Source organism: Mizuhopecten yessoensis, unplaced genomic scaffold (assembly GCF_002113885.1).
Source record: "Mizuhopecten yessoensis strain PY_sf001 unplaced genomic scaffold, ASM211388v2 scaffold716247, whole genome shotgun sequence".
Classification (NCBI taxonomy): domain Eukaryota; kingdom Metazoa; phylum Mollusca; class Bivalvia; order Pectinida; family Pectinidae; genus Mizuhopecten; species Mizuhopecten yessoensis.
Genome location: NW_018480021.1, coordinates 185,686 through 208,262, shown reverse-complemented (window position 1 = coordinate 208,262; position 22,577 = coordinate 185,686). Strand labels below are relative to the sequence as shown.

At 38.1% G+C, this 22,577-nt stretch overlaps 3 protein-coding genes across 3 annotated transcripts in view; 1 reads left to right on the top strand and 2 right to left on the bottom strand.

Moving 5' to 3' along the window:
* On the bottom strand, positions 1 to 5,216 carry LOC110442314 (cholecystokinin receptor-like). The gene has a single exon (XM_021485848.1). It carries the CDS (start codon positions 3,493 to 3,495, stop codon positions 2,347 to 2,349), a length of 1,149 nt encoding a protein of 382 aa, XP_021341523.1. The 5' UTR covers positions 3,496 to 5,216; the 3' UTR covers positions 1 to 2,346.
* Positions 5,217 to 11,135: 5,919 nt separating this feature from the next.
* Positions 11,136 to 17,266, bottom strand: LOC110442311 (alpha-mannosidase 2x-like). The gene is made up of 2 exons (XM_021485843.1): positions 17,201 to 17,266; positions 11,136 to 16,024 (listed from the first exon to the last, which is right to left on the bottom strand). Exon 2 carries the CDS (start codon positions 15,892 to 15,894, stop codon positions 12,772 to 12,774), a length of 3,123 nt encoding a protein of 1,040 aa, XP_021341518.1. The 5' UTR covers positions 15,895 to 16,024; positions 17,201 to 17,266; the 3' UTR covers positions 11,136 to 12,771.
* A 2,221-nt stretch (positions 17,267 to 19,487) lies between these two features.
* LOC110442310 overlaps positions 19,488 to 22,577 on the top strand; it is a 4,042-nt gene continuing 952 nt past the window's right edge. Inside the window, exon 1 of the mRNA XM_021485842.1 lies at positions 19,488 to 20,325. Coding sequence (XP_021341517.1) covers positions 19,488 to 20,312 — 825 coding nt within the window. The 3' untranslated portion in view covers positions 20,313 to 20,325. The remainder of the gene's footprint in view (positions 20,326 to 22,577) is intronic.

The window sequence follows — 22,577 nt, the reverse complement described above, 5'->3', positions numbered from 1 at the left end:
TTTGTACATAATCTATTAGCTCTAACAGTGCCAACATAACGTCCAGATTCAATGTTTAATTTGTGAGCTGACAGCCTAAGTCGAGCAATTTCTTTCATATAACCGATATTAACTGATTTTGTTAGATACGCTCGTAGTAAAATTGTACTGTTTAATTCTCTGTTAAGCATACCTTTAGACAAACCTGTAATTAAACTATATCCCTCTTGATTAAAAATGTCAAACAATCTTGCCTTAATAATTAAATAAGTGAAATTGTTTTCATTCTGTGCGTCCCAGATATATCCTAAGCCTAAACGATACAATTCATCTTTTATTTCACAGACCCATGGATCCTTGATTAGCAGCATATTTTCATAACAGGATTTCAAAATACAGTTTTCGGTATTGAGCAATTTAAACCAATATTTAAATATTTTTAGTTTCCTTGTTACATGCAATGGATAACGGCCTAATTCGAAATATACCATCATATTCGGAGTGGTTTGCGCACACCTAGCAACCTTTTACAAAAATCTACATGCAGTTTTTCGATGTCGGGGCCTTTATGGAATCCCCATACTTCTGATCCGTAGTTGACTATACTACTGACATAAGTATCAAACACTGCAAATTGAGTCTCAATATTAAAATACTGTTTTTTTACATACACCCAATAATGCAAACAATGCTTTTCTTCCTTGTTCAGATATTTTTTTCTGTGTTTGTTTAAATTTCCCATTATAATTCAATAAGATTCCAAGATAGTTGAATTCATTCACTATCTCTAACACAGACCCATTGTATTCCCATTTTTCATTATCTTTTAATCTTCCCCCATTTCTAAAAACAAAAATCTTGGTCTTTGAAGTATTTACAGTAAGGTCCTACTTGATAGTGTAATTTAACAAAGAGTCTAGCATCTTTTAAAAACCTTGAGGTGTCTCGGCAAAGATAACTGTATCATCAGCATACATAAGTAAAAATATGTTAATTAGTTGTAAGTCGATCGAAGGACAGCTGTCCTCTATAAATTGCATTTCGAAATCGTTCACATACAATGAAAATAACAGAGGTGACAACATTTCTCCTTGAAAAAGTCCAATCTTACAGTCGAAAAAATCAGAGCATACTCCGCTGTTTTTTACACAGCATCTTACTTTTTTATAAAGTGATCTAATAACATTTAACATTTTACCTTCAATACCTTCTTTGATCAACTTGTACCATGAACTCTGTCTATTGATCAGGTCAAAAGCTTTGGTATGGTCAATGAAACAACAATATAGACGTTTACCTGACACGCGTAATACACCTGCATTTATAGCAATTAAATATTACTCACCACATTCACAACCAATCAGCGCACAGATTACATACTACCCACGGCAATAGCCTTACAGAAAACCCCTGATGAAACAACAGATATATACACAACCGTACGTAACAATCGCTTACTCTCCCTCTCGTACACATTTCAACATACATACACTACTGCCACACAACATTTTAGTCGATATATTTACAAAAGGGCTGCATAACGGAAGTGTCAATATCACGAAATAAATGATGACATCGGGATCACTGTAAAAGAGGCAAGAATTGTAAATGTGTATGTATTGATTGATTTAATAGATATCGCTTTAAGCCATCCAATATTCATTTATATTTCTCTGGGATGACAGGAAGTACGCAATCTGATTCCGATCATCAAGCATACTGCATCAGGGGTCACATTCTGATGACCTTTCTTTCCAACACTGATTGGCTAGAAGAAAATGTCACTGGAACGTGACCTAGGGTGCGATGCGTAGAACGGGGATTCGATATCATCAGATTGTATAATGCGTGTTACAAGCTTAAGGTTAGTGTTCTATTTGTCATGGCAGAAGAATATCATAACGTAATGCTCTTCTAAAAATATCAGTTACGGAGTTTTGTTGAGGTAAATATACGTTTATATGAATCCGAGAAATTGTTATGAACCGAAACGAATCCGAGGTCAATATCACTTTTCATGTCCATGTAACGCATATCACCGAAATAAAAGTCCTTACATGTAATTGTCATTATAGATATAAAAATTATGAAACTTTTATCATTAAAAAGGACGTAGCGTAGGCAAAGTATTAAGAGAAATGAACTGTTTATGGTAGAGAGCATTGTGGAGTTACAAGTAAACTGACGTCATAAAGTGAATATTTACCTGATGTTTCTAAATATAGCAACACCGAGTTAATATAAAACATGACCTACCTCCACGTGGTTATGACACATCAAATGTGTGTATCGAAATACAATTTCATACGAAAATATATATGACATGTTATATTTATTGAATAACATGGTAAACAAATGTAAAAGTTGTTAGTTTCGACAAGAAGTAAATAATCTATACAGTTCACGTCTGAATCTTCTATCAAAGAATCCGTATATAAACGGATTAACTACGTTATTTAAAATAAACAAAGTATATAGAAATCTCATTATCCCAAGTTTTGGAGTTGGTTCAATTGTCCAGAAACGTTCTTGAACGGCGTCTGCTATCATTATTACCAGTTTTGGTCCCATGGTAATAATATATATCACAGTTATAAGCATAAAAATCAGAGTGAGACGTACTCTTTGACAATCAAATTTGCTGCTCTGGCGGGAGAGTCGAACTAACGGCAATGGAGTTGTCTCCCTTGTTATATTTCCGTTTGTTACGAGTGAATCACGCTCCTGCCGTGGTTCCTCGTCCTGTTCATTAACACAACTCGGTCTGGTCAAAGTATTCTGTCCTTGTTGTAACCTTCGCTGTATGCGTGTTTTCGAGTGTTTATACAACTGTTTCCCAATATGAAAATAACATATAACCAGTCCTACAAACCGAGCGAGAACGTCGACTAACATGACAAATTGATAACAAACTTTGAGACTCCACTCCAAAGAAATGTGATTATGGTGCGGGGTGTTGCTGTTGGCACAAAGACAGCCCCTGTCTCCTGTACCGGGGTGCTGTAGTGGTATAGTTCCGTACGTAAACAACGACGGTATGGCCATAAGTAGACCCGTTATGCTCATAATGACCACAGAGATTTTCTTCCATCGAAATGACATTTGGTCATCAAAAGGCTTATTGATTTTCAAATATCGATCGAAAGCTATTATGGACAACAGATCCCCAGACATCTTAACGAAAAATATGCCCAGAAAGGCTACAGTTTTACACAAAACGTCACTACGAAATTTCACTATGTTCATGTTTGCATAAATCCCAACTCCAGCAGAAACTAGACATGCAGACATATCCAGCACAGCTAATATCGGAACGAAAAAGTGGTCAGTTTTCGGAGCTTCCCATCTGAACACATAAATAAACACGACGAGAAAGTTTCCAATTACTCCTACAAGAAGATAAAATCCCAGAATTACCGTCACCGGAAGAAGACTTCTATCTACGTCACTGTTTAACGCATTCCAGGAAAATTCGGTCTCCAAGGACGTTAGTTCGGTGACATTATCCACTGTCATGTTTTAACTGTTAACTGTTTTCCCCTCTATCGCGATAAATAGAATATATAACTCGAATTTGATCTTTTTTCTCCTGTATACGTCAAGAAAGTAATAATCAGCTCAACCGAGATATTGATCGGAATTTCCCATTTACGTTTAAGCATTCCAGTTTTGTTTCTACGAGTACAATTGTTCGGAACATCATCTTTCGTAGCTTCACTATGTTTCCAACGAAATTTACACACATTTTTAATAACTTAAGCAAAAAATCAAAATATTATGATGTTACTGCTTCTGCTTTTCCCCGATAATTTCATCTGTAATATAATTGATGTTTTAAACTTTTCCTTTATATATGAAAACTGATGATGGATTTCAAAACGATTCAGTACATGTCATATCGAGAAGTTCCCATGAGAAATCTTTTACAATCAATACGGTTCATTTGAAAGTAACCAGGAAAATATACAATTCCTTTCTTTATCGGTATCCATCGAAGATCACGTCGTTACGTAGATAAACTTTGTATGCTTTAGATCTACCTGTATAGAACACTGGAGTTCCACACACTCCTTCACACTGATATTACTAATAGATGCAATGTAACAGCTTGACCTTGTCTCAGTGACCGGTACTGTTATTCCGAATATTTGGTTCGTTAGTTACCTATTTGATGACAGATGTATCCGTGGTACACAGCAGCCACGGTTCCTTAACGCTTTGTTTACCAATTTCTGACGGAATACCAGACGAAGTGATTAAGTAGTCTTGCAAAGAAGCCCACCTGTGCTGTGCTATTCTTATCAAAACCACTTTCACCATTTCTGAAGCTGAACAAATATATACCACTCACAAGTACGACACATTTGTTTCAGCGGTCTGTCACGAGCGATGCGAGTTTGTCAGTTATAGAAAGGATATTATATATTCTATATCAGCTCTAAAAAAAGCCACATGTATGGTGGTATCTACGGCGTACACTCGCGTGCCATCAGTGTAATGTATGTTTTCAAACTCCTTCGTAGGTTTACATGTAGTCTCCACTTAAGCGCCACACCCTAATCCATCAAATGTTTAACTTTACAATCTTCTTTGGGCTCGTACAGTCCAAGGCTTAACGCAATGTCTCCCAATTTGCACTCTCCAAAAAATAACACACTTTCTTCAGTAATAATAATCCCTAAACCGTTATTTATACACTGCCCGCCTAATCATAGTCTCCAACCTGTTTCCAGATAAAATACAAGTTTATACAAACTGTCCTAGAACCGTTAGTTGACGGAACAATTCAATAGTCTAATTTCTTGGTTTTAAATCATATTTCGATAGAAACACTTTTAACTCGGAGCTCTTTTTACAACTCGTTCAAAACTTTGTGTCGTTCAAGAGCGAATATAAACAGTTCTGTCAAAATTGCCGACAAGTCTTTCATCAAATGTCAGCGGTATGGTGGCCGAGTTCCACAGCCAATAGAACGTTTAGATCGTAGAGGAATTACAGACGATGATAGGCAGTCGACGAGCCTTGTTCTAGCGAATCCCAGGAGATATAAACCAGCTAGCGTGTATATCAGTCTCTATATTCCCCGTCCGACGTGAAACCCTTTGTTGTTACAGAGATATAGCAGGAGCGTTGCAATTTGATGGCTGTTTTGTTCCAATTATGTTTCCAAACAAAATACAGTTTGGCTTCCAGTCCACGTTTATCGGTCCAATACGTATGGAGATATAAGAGCACTCAGCGAGGACGGCTAGTAAGAGAACTGAACATATATATAATAAACCAATTTCCATAAATGCCTCGGAGCTCAAGGGTGCTCGCGTCAGGAGGTGTAATACAGATCAATATCAATGACGTTATCAACGCCACATTGTAACAAATGATCGAATATTGCAACCGGATGTAGATTGCAACTAGCATGTTAATAACAGATTTTACCCGTCAATGTCCTTTTTTTCCAAACCGTAAGTGGCCGCTAGTTCTTTATCTAATTAGCCTCAATTTGCATAAATTCAATTTTTCACCAAGAGGCACTTAGCTTATTAAGTTTAGTTATTGAGGGTTTTTTTTATTCCCGTAAATTGAAGGAAACATCGCTGGTTATTCCTGAGGGTTTAGATAATCTGACGTCAGAAATATGATTTAAGATGAATTAAATTGTGTTCATCGTGATACATCAAATTACTGTTTACAACGGTCATCACAACAGAGGATTGGTAAAGTGACTTTAAGGAGTTTTTAATCAGAATCACGAGGCGTGTTTCATGCTCAAACGTCAATTTGCTGTAAAAACAATCGTGATGTCATAAGTCACAGTGACATATTCTTGTTTCAGTAAAATCGATAACATTTTTAATTGAAAGCTCGTGGTTCCTTGGTTTTATTACTTAATTAAATTTAAGACGAAAGTAAGGGCAACATATACAGAATGTTTCACATGAAACGGAAATAAGGGAAACAGGGATGCACGAATGTACAAAACACGTAAGAGCATTGCACACATGAGCAGGATCGACGAGTCACTCAGATAAACAGGGGCGGAGTCAACAAATCACTACGATAGAGATGGGCGGGGTCGACGAGTCACTCAGATAAACAGGGGCGGAGTCAAACAATCACTAAGACAGACATGGCGGAGGTTTTTTTCGGTGTCATTGAGAATAAGAATAATTATAGTGGCAGAGCTTAAGTGTATCAAAAAAATCGGACAAGTGCTAAGTGCGATTATAGGACCACATTTTGTATATGCAAGAAATGACGTAGCGCGCGTATTTGTGGAGAATTTTTGGAGGGAATTGTGGGTCAGTGAGTGAAGGGTATATGAAAGCCGACGTGATCGGGGGCAGGTGACCCCATATCTGTTCACTTCCGATTGGGGAAATGAACCCCGGACGCCTTGGTGAAAGGCAAGTGCGCTATCCACTTCACCACCCAACCACTCAGTACAGCACAATCCTGTGTAATAAGTATTTGACTATTATATTTTAGTTGAACATGCTGGTATACTTAGCCTCAGACGTTCCCCATGTAAATATTTGAGGTTAATGAGGTCACTTGTTCCAACAGTACCATTTTTCATTTGAATGAAAACTTCAAAATCTTTCTGTTTTAATTTAGTGATTGTTTTTCTGAAATATTTGTTAAACATCATTTCCAGAAAACAAAACAGGCATTTTAGTTAGGGCACAGAATATGTTATTCCTATATTCAATACTTTTTTTTTTGTAGATAATAAATAACAAGTTATGTTTTGTTCATTATCCCATCATTTTATTGGCAAAGGAAAATTCAATACTCATATCACATCACTACACATTTTGGCCTCACTTCCTACATACAGTAAACACTTTGACATGATTATCTCTTACTAATTCTTCTTTTCTACCTTCTACTCTTCACTATTGGAATAACTTAGACAATTCGGTTCGATCTCTACCCTCTATTAATTCATTCAAATCCTGTTTAACATCAAATATTCAGTCAAGTCCACCTATTTACTTTAAAATCGGAAATCGTAAACTTAATATCTTGCATACTAAACTCCGACACCAGTGCAGTTCCCTTAATTATGACCTTTTTAGAGTTAACCTTGTTGAGAGTGCATCTTGTAATTGTGGTCATCCTTGTGAGAATGTCTTTCACTATTTTATGGAATGTCAACTTTTTACAAACGAAAGACGTATTTTGGTTCAAAATTTGATTAATTTGAATGTTGCGTTAAATTTAGAAATTCTTTTGTTTGGCAATTCACAATTTTCCGTGGACCTTAACTCAAACATTTTTAGATCTGTGCAAAACTTTATTAAATCCAGCAAGAGATTTTGAGTTCAAATTGTAATAACAATTGTATATATTTATTGTCATTATTGTAATGTCATGTCAAATGTATATTGGGAGAAGGCGTTGATAAGTTGTTATAACTTGTGCGTAATCCCTTGTCTAATTTTGGCAATAAATATGTTTAAACTAAACATGATGAAAACCCTAGAAAACTTAAACAGCCACAGAAAGACCGTCCTTAGGCCAGTACAAATGGACTGAATAGTCACTGAAATGCACTATTAGTAGATTTCAAACACAGTATGTCATCATTCCTTTGTTTGGATAGATCAGCAATATGAGCTTAATTACATCTAGTGTAGGCAAAGAAGGTCCCTGGCCTTTTTCACCACTTCAGGAATGACTTTCCCTCTCATAACTAGTCGCACATCAGTCTCCTCCCCGCCAAGTGCAGGTTTCACCTTTAGTTCCCATAAAATGAACATTTAATATACATATCAACAGAAAGTATATGCATTACAAACCAATTTATATATACTTGGTACATACAAGGTTTGGTGATCATCTATGCAACACAATATATACAATTTTACAGCTATATTGTGAAGTAAAACAGTTTTATAAACAAAATGCATTCTCAACACATTCATTGGACGTGAAAAACAACATTGTACAAGCGGAAACGATGGATTTCAGGGGGCTAAATTACCGAGTTATCGTGAGGTATTTAAGTTTTATGAGTACATGAAGCTCTCCCGTGTCACATATGTTTACATGTACGTAGGACTTCGATCGTATAGCTGAACACGGCCAGCCCGGATCATATTGCTGTATAAATATTGTTTTACTGACATGCTGTGTCGGTATAATCAATTACGTTAACAATGAGACGTTTATATTACTTATATTTAAACCAGATGGTGCTCCTAAAAAGGTAGTCCATGACAAAATAGCACAATAAAAGTTTACTGAATTGATATTTGATATAAAATCAATTACTATCTCGTAAAAGATTGATGAGTCGTATAGAACACGTATAGAGACATATTGGTCAGAAACGATTTTACCAACGATCAAGCGCGGGGTGTTTCACAAAAAAATTTGAAAAACAACAATTTCAAATCAATTAATCACATGATCAAGTTTCAAACTTATGAAGTTCCCGATCGAATTCAGGGTTTATGTACTTTATACCATTCATCAGTTCGTGGATGGTGTACGTAGAAAAATGATTGTCTGAAAGGTTGAAAAACAACCATTTCGAAATAATGAATCACACTATCAAGCATCAAACCTCACAGGTTCTCGAGCTGATTTGATGGTCGTTGGTACCGGTGACTATGAACAGGTCGCGCACGCGCAAAATTTCAAGCTTTGTTGTCTTGCGGGAATTGTCAACATTTGATAAAGCTCTAAAAGTTAAAAGTTCCCAAAACATGTGTGCTAGAAAACCGACTTTTGTTTTTACTTCTACGAATGATATGTTAACAATACCGCAGGAATCGCTAAAAATATGAAAATACCGACGGTATTAAGCATTAAGCTTTACTAAAAGTTATTTTTTTTATCTTATGTTTATTTATAAATCTACAAATATAAAAGCAGTATCTATAAATTTTCAAACACATTACATTGATATAGTCACACGAACATATATTATGGACAAAGAGTCCGTAGCGGTCTGGTAACTTCTACAAAGAATGGAACTGAAAAAAAAATGATCCATGGAACTGCAAAAAATCATCAATTCAAATAATTAAACAAACAAAATGTTATACCAGTTTACACAGCAATATTATCCGGGGCGGCCGTGTTCAGCTATGTGAAGTCCTTATATATGTGTGCACACATGTGTGATACGCTGTAAGTCTTCATACGTGTACAACGTAAAATTTATCTCACGATAACTCGGTCAATTTTTTCAAATATCAAACTGAAATTTGGCATAAAAGTGTGTTATAGTCATATGAATAACATATCGTCTGATGTTGCTTACGTTTTTAGATTAATTTTAGAGATATAGTTTGAAGACGCTTCACGATCTGTAGATTTCTTTATACACGTGTGCAACGGCGCCACGTAAAAATTCGATTCGTCATTTCTATGTCATTTTTTCATATATCGACCTGAAGTTTGGCACAAAGGTGAATCATAGTCATATGAAAACATATCTTCTGATGTTGCTAACGTTATATGTTAACCTTATGGTAAAGTCTGAAGACGCTTCTTGATCTGCGGAGTTCAATTCACACACGTGTGCCACGCCGCAAAACGTAAAAAATAATTTCATTATAACTCGGTCGTTTTTTCATATATCTAGCAAAAATTTGGAGTATATATCAATAAAAGTCTTATTCATATCATATTCTCTGATGCCGCTTACTTTAGTAAGAGTTTTTAAAGATATTGTCTAGCGACGCTTTCTTAACTTAACACACGTGCCACGCCGCATCATAACTCGGTCAATTTTTCAAATAACAAATTGAAATTTGTTATAAAGGTGTATTTTAGTCATATTAACAACAAATCTTCTGATGTCTCTTACTCTATTCGGTATTTTTATAGATTTTGTCTGGCGACGCGTGTTGTCACTTGAGGACGCTTGTTGTCGGTTGAAGACGCTTTTAAAGAGGACCCTTTTTGCCCATTTCACAAATTCTATTCATGATGTGATTTTTTAAAGCAATTGGTCATTAATCTCATTATACAATAAAAAATGCACATATTTTTCTTAATGTTTGCATACCTTGAAATCTTTGCTGTGCATGCTCATATTTTACAGCATGCTTTTCTTTCTTCCGAGTGTTCCCTAGCTGCGATAACGTAGCTTTCTGACGACGAGATTTTTTTAATCGGGGCAGAGGAGGCCGGGTATTAATATTAGTACTAAGTGTTCCTATGCATCCGGGAAACGGGAAAGAAGTGACTGAACTGATCACATCAATTCATATACTTTAAATTGGGTGGAAGATAGGCTGCTGCATACGCAGCAACCGTGTCTGTCATCTTCCGTAGCGAATGTAAACAATCTACCGGAAGTGTGCGCACCAGAAAACGGGAAATCCCTGTCGCTTCGATATTTAAGTCGATTTGATTAATTATTGATATCTAAAGTGTATAATATTGTTTGAATAATTAAGGGATAGCCTTCTAGTTTCAGTAGGTACATTATATATATATATATTGGGAATAATAGAAGTTATATCGTACAGTTGTAAAGCAAGTGAGATTTCCGTTTTCGCGCGAAACAGAAATAGAATAGAAATATGACGTCTGTCGGAATTCCCGTTTTTCTCCCTTTTCATTGGCTAGAAGTTAAGGACCCAAATCCCAGCCGGCGGCTCATGGAAGGCAACTGCGATGATACATTCACGAGAGGATATGGAAAGGAATGGAAGAAGACGCTGAAAGGGTGGAGAGTTGAAATACGGTTGAGTTTTATGATACCTCTTACATATATTTGAATCTTTCTTCCTAGAACTATGCATGAGTTAGCGCTGACTGGTCGGTTCGGTCGAGAGCTTTGCCCTTAGATTGTGTATTCCCTTGCGATACGTTAACTGTCTGTTATTTAGTCGCAGTTTTTGCAGAGTTGGAGCTCTCTCCGTTCCCAATATGGACAACAGCAATCAGTAAGGTGTTTAGGGAAGTGTTAATGTCATCTGTGACTGACCACTTGGTCAAGTGAGGCTAGTCTGATTTCAGTATGAAGAATGATTTGATTGATGGTCATGGCCTGATTTCTTTCAACTCGGTGTTTTAGTGACTGCTGTGGGTAGTTATACCCTGTTCAAATTTAACTTCTCGCGTGTAGAATGAGAACATGTTATGTATGTTTACGAATATGTGTTAAGATTAGACAACGCATGTACCTAGGTCACCATCTTTTTATTCCCCTTTCCACATAGTACTACACAAGATGATTTAATAGCGTTGTAGATCGTCAAGCGAACCAACCTGCCAATAGTGCTTCAAAAGTAGAAACAGATCGCAGTAGACACATTTTCGTGTTGGCAATAGTTTTGAAACCAATATACTCTAATTATCGATGTTCTATTTAATCTATAAACGTCTATTCTCGTGTGGATATTTAAGCGCTAACGTGTTATCATGTAAAAGCAATATATACTGATATTTATTTACACCATACATATGGCAGCGCATGCGATTGGATTATATTGATCACATGATGGAAATAAATCGTCGTGTTTCCCTCTCGCGCTCTAGTTATATTTCCCTCATCCGGGACATATCCAGAATAATAAAATGTGTCTGTCCTGAGTACTAAATGTCGTAATCGTTAACGTTGTCATCTTTATATCGCGTTATTGGTTTAATTCGGTCTTGCAAACTATTAATCGCCTTAATAAAACATGATTCATCTCGGAGAAACCAATAGCCATGTTCCTCTACCGCAAGGGAAATGTAATTAATGTCATAATCTGATCACATTCTAATTGACGAAGACGGATAGGTTAGAGTGCCTTTAAAGAAACGCACTGGAATATCTTGACTTCAAATATCGAAAAACGTTATTTACAAAGAGTAAACAAATTAAAATATACACATGATGACTGCCCCAATAAACAGTCATACCATAGATACATTTAAAGGTAAACTAATTCTGGGAGAAAGAAAAATCGAATGTATCAGCAAGTAGTAGACATTCATTTCGAAAAATAACTATATCTGGGACTCTTGGAATAACAAATTTGAAGTAAGCAAATGTTCAGTAATTAGTACTGTATGACGTAGATAATTAATACTTTTGAAAGCTGTTTGATGATATATTACCAAATAAGCTAGTTCATATGTTTAAGCAGTGTGGTATAATATCCAGTTCTCTTTGTTAGTTCCATATATCTGCCTGCCCACCACTCAAATATAGTGCCTAATGAGGAAGGCAAATCAAACAAGATGTACGTCTTAAAGTACTCATTAATAAAGCTCACTCATCATAGCATAAAAATAAACCCTGTCGCTTGGAAAAAGATATTAAAAGAATCCTCGGAAATAGGGTAGAAGCATAGTATAAACTTCAGACACAAGTGTATCATACAGGTGTAACAGCAGTAGCTACCTGGTCGCCGACGATCGTCCTAGTCCAGTTCTACTACATCCTCCCTCCTTTTTCTATTTTCCTAGTCTTCGCCCCCGAAGACAATACTACTTACAGCCCAGGTTTTGGTACCCCCTTGCCAAGTATTCACCCAGTACTTTAAACAACCTTTGGTCACATGAACCACTGTGACAGGAAAGGAAACAATGCACGGCCGGACTGGGATTCGAACCGGGGCCATCTCTAGACGGACGATCTACCAATTAAGCTACATGATCGTCGACGATCGACCTGGTCCAGTTCCGCAACATAGGCAAACGCTAAACTACACAGCCATCACAGTGAGGCAAAGCTGGTAAAGAAGTCAACGAAGAAGAGTACATGTACGTGAGAAGCCCAACCTCAGTCGTGTTTAAGGGCTACACTGGACATTGTAGTGTGTGTCATATCGTAACTCACACCGTCATGAGGCCGATCTCAAACGCGGTCATCGTCATGGGTTCAAGATATACCTTTTCACCTGGCTGCAATGCACGCTTCGTCTCTAAAAAGGTCAACGATGTCTCTCTCACGTACAGTATGTACATGTCTTTAACTAGGGACCACAAATTGATGGGATGGTCTCGAGTGTTTCCCAGCCCAGATTTGACAGTACCCCGTCTATGAAGCACCAATCGCAGACTCAACTGGTCGCTTGAAATCCTTTTCTTCTTCATAGTAACGATGGTGGTATCGATTGGTAATTTTTCTGACAACAATTTAAAGGTTTTCACTTGATATTGGCTATTCGACTGTATTGTGATGATTGGACATTGGAGATAATCATTGATCAATATGCTATCTAAAGTGGGAAGAAACATCTCTTTCGAAATGCACATCCTTTTATTTTCTGTGCTACACTTTTCAAACTGTAACGAGAGCATATCGACATGGGCGTTACTGTACATCATTCCCTGGCCTAAACCCCTGCCGTCGTCACTGGTCGGGCGTCTATCAAGCATGATTTCAAGTTCACCAGTATGTAGGCTTGCTACGCCGTGCGCGTGCGATGCATGCACGGTAAAGCGCGCGCTACTATCTTGAATCACTGCGTCTGTTGCCATTGGGTAATAGTTAGCGGCGATTGGCGTATCTCTACGGTATTTCCTCTTGGTGTGTTGGAAACCGTTGTTATCAGTATACAAAATACCACGACTGTCTATATTTGTGACAAACCTTAATATCAACTCCAAATCACTCATCTCGGGTATATTGACATTCACGCGACACGTGACGTGGATAACCTTGGCATTTGGCCCTTCTGTGTTGTACAAACTGTAGGTCAGTGTCACTCCCGTGTATGTGACTTCAATTTGCTGGGACAGTTGACCAGACGCTATGAAAATACCGGGAAGGGACGAAAAGATATTATGGGCGTCCCCTAACGGTGCGAATATATAAGCTCCACTTTTTCTCGAGGAATTGTACACCAACAATTCAGATCTAACTGCAATCTTTGTATCCGAATCTTTTAAATAGACGTACATCAGGCTGCCATTAACTGGACAAAACACAGCAGCGATATAGCTGTTAGACAGCCGAAGGTCGTCTTTAATATCCATCCGATTGAAGACATTGAATGGCATGGCGTTAAGATGGTTGTTCCTGACAGCAATGTTCGTGTGAGGAAGACCTGACGCATTGGTTGCTGTCCGGCTGATTGTGTAAATAGCAATAGACATGAACTCAATGAATACTGGAATCTGTAAAACATACATCTGGAAGGACACCGCTTGGTCGCTTTCCTTGGAGGGGTTTACTTGTGCAGCGACACGGGTTCCAAAATTATTTGTAACACTAACGTCACTAGTATCTATTACAAAGGATATAACTTCATGTCTTGGTTGAGTCAAAGAGTTCACAAATACTATATACCAAATCGTTCTGGAACTGAAAGTCAATAGTTGTGGCCGATTCAAGGAAAACTCATAATATTTCCAAATTTCTTCCCCGTTAACAGAAGATTCTTGATCCGACTTGGATTTGACAATCTTCTCAACACTATTACAAATGACAGCCCTTGCCAGATCACGGTCCTCGCGAGCTCGGCTCCTATAGTCGCCGACCACCGCCGCCTTGGAGGTTCCTGTTATTGCGTCATGGTGCTGCATCAGACTCACCGTCCACGCCACGTGTTCCATCTCGTCACGTGACCGACGAGAATTTGTCAGTGGTGAAAGACTATTCCAAACACTTCCTGCATGAAACGTTTCTTGTAATTCTCGAATAGCTCTCTTCTGTTCCGGCCGACTGCTGTAAAAGCCGGTCCAATAGTCGTTTCCATTATCCGTATACGGAAGGAAGTCCCCGGTATAGAGAGGGGAGCCTGATGTATTGTATTGATTTTTAACCTCTGCTAGATAATCCTTTAGTGTACCGTATTTCATCATCATGTTAAATTTAGGATTATTGTTGATGTAAGTGATAATGATGTCGAGGACGGCATGCATCTTATCCCATTCCAAGTCAGTATCATACCGGAAGTCGTCTCCAAGAGGCAAGATAACAACATCGTGGTTATAGTTGGCCGCCTTCTTCCGCAATTGGTGTGCGACTGCGCTGATGAGGTTGTCTATAACTGATTCTGTCCCATCTTTGTGAATTACTTGAGTGAGATCAACAGGCATCGCCTTGATGTCGAGCAACAAACAAACAGATGGATCTGGGCCACACGCTTGTTCGATGTTATAGAGCTTGTATGGAGGCACATGGCAAAATAAATCCGTTTTCCCGGCCTTGTCCCACTGCTGTCGCCATGTAAACTCCAGCTGTCGTCTGCTCGCCATAACACTCTTGTACTTCTGGCTTACTCTTTGAGTCACCGCGAGCTTGTAGCCAGTCTGGGACCAGAGGTACGGTAAGGTTGGAGAGTGACCGAACGGATCTATAGACCAGGCTACTTTTGGTGACACCTGGAATTCTGTGGTCAGCCATTCATGGGCTATCTGAAGCTGGATGAGCAATGCTTTATAGTGGGTCACGGCCTGATCAGGCATAACCCAACCACCAGCCACAATCTCAAATCTCCCGTCATGTACAAGTTTTTTCAACATGGACCTTTTAACAGAATCTGCCTCCTTCCACCACATGTGTAAAAATATCGTCTCTGACCAAATGAAGGTCATATCCGTTCGAACGGTCAGTTTACTGACTGCTAAGTCTAGTATATTCTTCACCTTAGTATTGTAGTACTCCTGAAGCGTTTGTAGCCAGCCTGGATCGGTGTGAGAGTGTGGTACAATGAGTACAAGAACTCGCCCTTCCTTTTGATCCGGAACGGAGGATTTGTTGTCTTTTACATCATCATCCATTATATCTTTACTCACACGTGATCTCGCGCGAACCTTTCCCCGTGTTGATTTTCTATCAATTTTCGTCGCTTGGAGAGGCAAATCCCTGATCTGTAAATCAGGATGGTTCGTCATGTACGGATGTATAGGTTTCTCACGTTGTGTGAGCCATATCAACAGCTTGAAGATTAAGAAGAGGACGGCAACGATCAGTGACAGCAGCGCCCTCTTCCGACACTTCATCATCATTGCATATCTCTATTGATGTCATTGATTTGTCTTGTGTGCTTTTAACTACTGGTTTCCTTCCTTTAGATCTTCACCTTTTTATAGTAATTCATAGCGTTCTAAGGGTATATAATCCAATTCCTTGCAACATCTGCAATATGAAAATAAAATTAAAAAAACGTTGTATTATAATTTCAAAACAAATATCACACAGAGTGTTTTCAGAGTTTACATACAAGTGCCATAAGTCTGACAAAATAGTGAACACAGCTGGCGAATCATTCGGCGCTTCCATTGGGTACAGACTCGACAACAGAAAAGTAATTACAAGGACTTGATACACAACTTGTATAACATATATACGGTTTGATCAAACAATCACACCTTATAAATGTATATCTAGCGGCCGGAATCTGAAGGCCATGTTGGATAACAGCTACTTTGAGTTGAGACTGGTAATTGGTTTGGTTTGGTTTGGTTTAATTTTGTTTAACGTTCTAACAGCTAAGGCCATTTAAGGACGTGCATCCATGTGTGAAGTGTATGCGTGCTTGTGTGTATGTATGTATGCAGGAGACAGGGTATGGTGGTATACTTGCCTCCTTGTGATAATCAATATATAGTGAAAATTAGGATAAAAGCTGTAAAATAACATTCTTATTTTTTTTTTTAAAAGCTTGTTGTCGGTATATCATACACGTGTTTTTGAAAATTATAAAGTGTTTGTTATATTTCAACAAACTTGTATCCTCGCAATACCACGTGTAACGCTGCCTTACGCTCTGTACAGAGAACGGCAGTGAGCGTGACACCTGGAATTTCGAGAATGACAAACTTTATGAAAGTTGGTGAGGTTATATAGTGCAATATTCTTGTTTTTCCACCACAAATGTAAATTTCCTCGTATAAGCTGCCCTGTGACATCAAATAAGATCCGTCTATGCATAATTTATATTGGTTGGATAAAACATTCACAAACAATGACGTTTTACATCTTAACCCTTTCGCCACTGTAAAATAATAGTTGACTTATCCAGATCAACGCTTGGTAGGGTTAATTAGAGTTATATAGGCCTAGGGGTGAAAGGGTTCGAGAGTATACATACTGACTTTAAACGAGATCTTGAACTTATTGAGTATAAATTAGGGATATTCACAAATGTACAATGTTTCAATATATCATGACGAGATAACAATCTACTATCCTTTACAGGTTCTATTATTATACTATTCAACACAAAACTCGTTCGTCAAATTATCTGAATGCGTTCTCGTTAGGAAACCTTAACATTAAAAATATCAACATATATCTTTATGAATCCCTTACCTGACAACTGTGTAAGTTTTCCTCTGGATTTAACTCAAAATGAACGCGACAGTCAAGGCGTGGTAGGTCGTGCCTGACTTCAAATCTACCGGTTCTGCATGTGTTGAACCAGTTTCTTATGGGCTTTAAGCTTTGTCAGCTTTTAATTTTTTTACTTATTGATAACGAGAAATTCATCGTTTTGTTTTAGCTATTCACAACCGATTATCTAACTTTTTTTCTATAATTTTATTTTCTATCTGACAATGTAGGAATAATGCTGAAAAGGAATTAATTTAAGTATAAAGCTTGTTTTTAAATCTCTCTGAAATGCAGTGTCTGTTATAAACATGTTTGAATAAAATACTGGCTTACTTGGCTTAACGTGTTCATCTCACTTCATTAAAACCAATTACAGTTGTGAGAGTTTGTACTTTGCTTTCTAGCGACTAACGTTATCTTCAAACACATACTGGAAAGAGTAACATCAGCGTGTTTTATATAACGTTTAATTATGCCATTAAACTAACTAAGCTTTTCTAAACTGACTAACGGGACCATTGATCTAGTGCTGGTTAGCTTTATATAAACTAAAGACACATTTCCAAACATCAATTTAGTGTCAAATATACTAAAATTTAAAACTCAAACCAAAAACATTTATAGACATAAATGATCAAAGGAAATTATAAATAAAATATTTATAATTCAAAGGAAAGTATAAACAAAAAAAAGTTTTAGAACATTTTATCGAAGCGTTAAGCTCACATGGGTATGATTATCAGGGTCCTTGTCTCAGTTGACTGAGTTTCTGTTTACAGCGCTCATTTAGCTATGTAAAACACATGATATTGTGTATCGGTTTTAAATTTAAGTAGTTTGTCACAGTAGAACAATTAGTGATGTTATCAGTTCATTGTAACCATTTAATAAAAAGACCGACTGGGGATATAAAAATACCATGTGTTGTCTCATTGTCATGCTAAAGGATTACAGAATAACATACCAATTATACTATAGTATATGGAAAAGTCTCCTTCAGGCCGTTAGGATAATATTCAGTGATTGAATATTGACAATATTCCTTTCCATATATATTATTCATGTATATCTGTTAATACAGACGAAACTCAGTATACATGTTAACATCTTGTTCTATAGTCTTATCCTACATGTATATAGTAAACTCAATATCTGTCTGGCCCTACGTCGAAGATAGTTCGATTGCAGGTAGGAATCGCCTCAATTACTCTCGCGTGTTATCTCGTCCTAGGCTCCAAGACAATGTCCCAATGTAATTTCTTTGTTTTGTTCATAACTTTTAATCTAAGTGTTATATTTTGTATATATTATGTCACTTTTATAGAAATTAGTGAAAGGGATGATAGTGTCTGATAAGTCTCATCGAAGACTGGATATAAGGGTGGTGGAGATAGCTAATTTGTATGTTATAATAAAACTGTACCCTGTACAGGTGTTAATTTTACTATGAAAAGGCACAGCCTTGAAAGAGCGTAGCTTTTGTTGATCACTGATATCTACTGATTCCTAATACTGCTTTCCGAATGAGATAAGATATCTATAAAACCTTTATTTAAATTCGGCAAAAAAGTCGAGGAATAACCATAAAACACAAGCTCTAATGAGATATAGACAGATTTTACAATAGGGGAGACCGGGGCAAGTTCGGCCCATTTTTAGTTAAGTCCGTTCTGGGAAGTATGGCAGCACGTCCGTTTTTGAAAATTATTTAACTTTTCCTATCGGAACATCGGATGGCCGAACGAGCCCCGCCATGGGGTAAGTTCGGACAGGCATTCGTGTAAGTTCGGCCTCTAATGGAATCAGCTTAATTATGACGTCACAAACCATGCAACGCCAGATTTTACCGCCAAAGGTCAACATTTGGCCCCCACTTTGATTTCTTTTATTCTTTTGCCATATGTAGATACATAAAGGTGACCAATAACTGCATAAATGATTATTCATAATTACTACTGATAACCGTAGTGGACCTCCTTGCATAACATTAGGTTGAGTGACGGGGGTATCCTAACAAAATGACTGACAAATATCACAGGCGAATTTTTGTTGAAAATTAATAATGATAGTGTATTGTGTATAAAATTGCTGTTAGTTTGATACTAAATATATGAATTTCGTTTCGTTTGTAGTGTAGTTCTTAAATTCGTGCTACAGGTGTAGTGTAGCATTTCGCACGTGCATTTAGTGCGTATTAGCATTCGACGAGATCGTTCACAGCAGTACGGACGTGTATTTTACCTGTACACTGTATTACTAAAACAAAATGAACATTGACAAAGATGGTAGCTCAACTGAGCCTACATGTACCAGGCAGGATTCTACGGTGAACCTTTCCACTGCTGATGCCCTGTCCCTTTTTAGCTCTAGGCTGGATATCGCACTGAGTTCTCACCGTTCCCTCATTTCGTCCGACATTGACAAAAAACTTCAAAGTCAGGAGAAACTTTTGGCAGCGAATAAGTCAGACTTTAAATTTAAATTTGAAGGGAACCGTAAACAGTTTGTCTTTAACTCTGAGATAAGACTGGACATTTCCAAAGCTATTCAAGCTATTAAAGACGATAATAGCGAATTAGCAGAGTCGACGCTCACGATCTGTCTCGCTCATTTAGACGAGAGGAATAAGATTGTTAAGATAGCGGACCGTCATGGTTGGGACACGGTTGCTGAGTACGAAGATGACCCTATTTGTGACGACGCTGATGATTCTTCTAAGTTGCGTCAGGCTGAGGCCAGAGCACAGAGGAAACGGAAGGCAAAATCTGCTAGCCGTAATACGAATAAGCCGTATGAACGTCCAGGTCTTGGGCGGGGAAGCGGAGGCAACACGGGGAACGTCGATCTTTTTCGAGGCTTTCAAAGTACTGGAGAAATGGGAGAGTTCCCTTTCTACGCCCAAAGAGGAGCGGTTAACGGAAGTATGCCTGGAGCGCCCGGGGGTTTCCATCCCTCCTCAGCAGGACCGGTCAACAAACAAAACTCGACCTGTTTCTACTGCTACGGGGCCGGACACTGGGCCAGCAACTGCCCGAGGAGAGTCAGAACCACCCCAACCCACACCCAGAGTGTCCCCGCAATCAAACAATGAAGATCAGAAGATGGTAAGCTATCATTTGAATGAAGTCGTATCTGTAAAAAATACGTTTGTAAATCAAAATGGATTTGTTAAAGGCAGTCTCAAATCTTGTCTGAAGTTTTGGAAAACATGTCTAAAAGCTAGGGATTATGTCTGTAGTGTAGTTGAATATGGGTATTTAATTCCGTTTATTGTGGAACCTGAGTCGAAAATAATGAAAAATAATAAGTCGGCGCTTACGCATAGTACTTTTGTCAGTGACGCTATTTCTGAATTGCTCGCGAGCGGTGTAGTAGATGAGTGTGTGTCGCCTCCCTACGTAATTAACCCACTGTCGGTTTCTGTTAACAGTAAGGGCAAGAAAAGACTTATTTTAGATCTAAGATACGTCAATCAGTATGTAGCAAAACAAAAGTTTAAACTAGAGGGTAGCAGAGAAGCACTAGAATACGTACAACAGGGGTTTTTCGGATTTAAATTTGATTTAAAGTCAGGATATCACCATATTGAAATGCATCCAGATCACATAAAGTTTTTGGGGTTTTCTTGGACAGTTGGAAATAAAGTGAAAAATTTCGTTTTTAAATGTTTACCGTTTGGCTTGTCTTCGGCGCCACATATTTTTACGAAAATGTTGAGGCCTCTAGTCAAAAAGTGGCGGTCGGAAGGTCACATGATGATCGTTTACCTTGACGACGGGTTAGGAGTTGCCCAGTCAATTTCTGCTGCGAAAACTTTATCTGATATGGTTCGTTCCGATTTGTTGTGCGCTGGTTTCGCACCGAATCATGAGAAAAGCGTCTGGACGCCAGTACAGAAATTAGAGTGGCTAGGTTTCATATGGGACTTTGTAGGCGGTGTAATAGAAATAAGTGTCTGTAAAAGATCTGAGATTAAAAACTTGGCTAATGAGCTCATCGGTGAGACGAGCGCAGTATCCGCGCGTGCCGTAGCTGTTTTTACAGGTAAGGTCATATCCGTGTCGCTTAGCCTGGGACGCGTATGTAATTTTCATACGAGGGAGTTACACAAGTGTATATGTCACCGTACCTCTTGGGATTCGCCGATGTGCCTGTCAGATCAAGCTTTGCATGAGTTGCAATTTTGGGAGCTAAATGTCCTTAGTTTACCTCCGAGTATATTCAACCTTAACACACACGCAGTTGACCACGATCTTCATATCTTTACTGACGCTAGCGCTATCGCGGGCGCAGGCTACTGTGTTGAGCTAAACGAGCACATCTCTCACGTCATGTGGAATAAAGATGAGTCCGGGCAAAGTTCTACTTGGCGAGAAATTAAAGCAGTAGAGCACACTTTATTAAGTTTTGGACAAATTTTGGCCAATAAATCGGTGTTACTTTGCACCGATAATCAGAATGTGCCCCGTATATTAGAGAAGGGAAGCATGTGTATTCACTTACACAGGATGGCAGTGAGCGTGTTCGAATTCCTCAAATCAAATAACGTGTCTTTGTCTATACAATGGATTCCCAGGGGATCTAATGTTTTAGCTGATCAGTTTAGTAAGATCTTTGATTTTGACGATTGGGCAGTAGAAGAGAGTACATTTTTGTATTTTGATAGAATATGGGGCGAATACACCTGTGATCTTTTCGCAGATAACAACAACAAAAAAGTCACGTGTTTCTTTTCAAAGTACGCTTGCGTAGGTTCAGCTGGAGTAAATGCGTTTGATTTTGATTGGTCCAAATTTAACTGCTGGGCGGTTCCACCCATTTACCTTATCGCTAGAACTGTCAATCATTTCCTGAGGTGTAGAGCGCACGGGACTTTGGTCGTGCCTCATTGGCCATCGGCGGCCTTTTGGCCTTTGTTGTCATTCAGGGGTGGTAAATCATTCAAGCCGTTTGTTATGGAATGTGCTTATTTTGTAAAACCCGCCAATTTTTTCCGTGCAGGTTCCCACTCTGACAGTATTTTTGCAGAGAAAGTCTTCCATTCCAACGTGTGTGTTTTAAGAATAGATTGTCGGTAGACATATTATCTGCGGCGTCGAGTACCCGTACAGTTTTATACATTCACATTACTATAGATTTTGTGTAACGTTAGGTTACTATAGTCAATGATTATCACTTCAGTGTAAAATTATTAAGTGTAATAGGTGGTTATCATCTTTATGTACAGTTATGGTTGTATAAACCAGTGGTTGTCACTTCAGTGTAAATTTATTTAGTGTAATAGGTGGTTATCACCTTTATGTACCGTCATGGTTGTATAAACCAGTGGTTATCACTTCAGTGTAAATTTATTTAG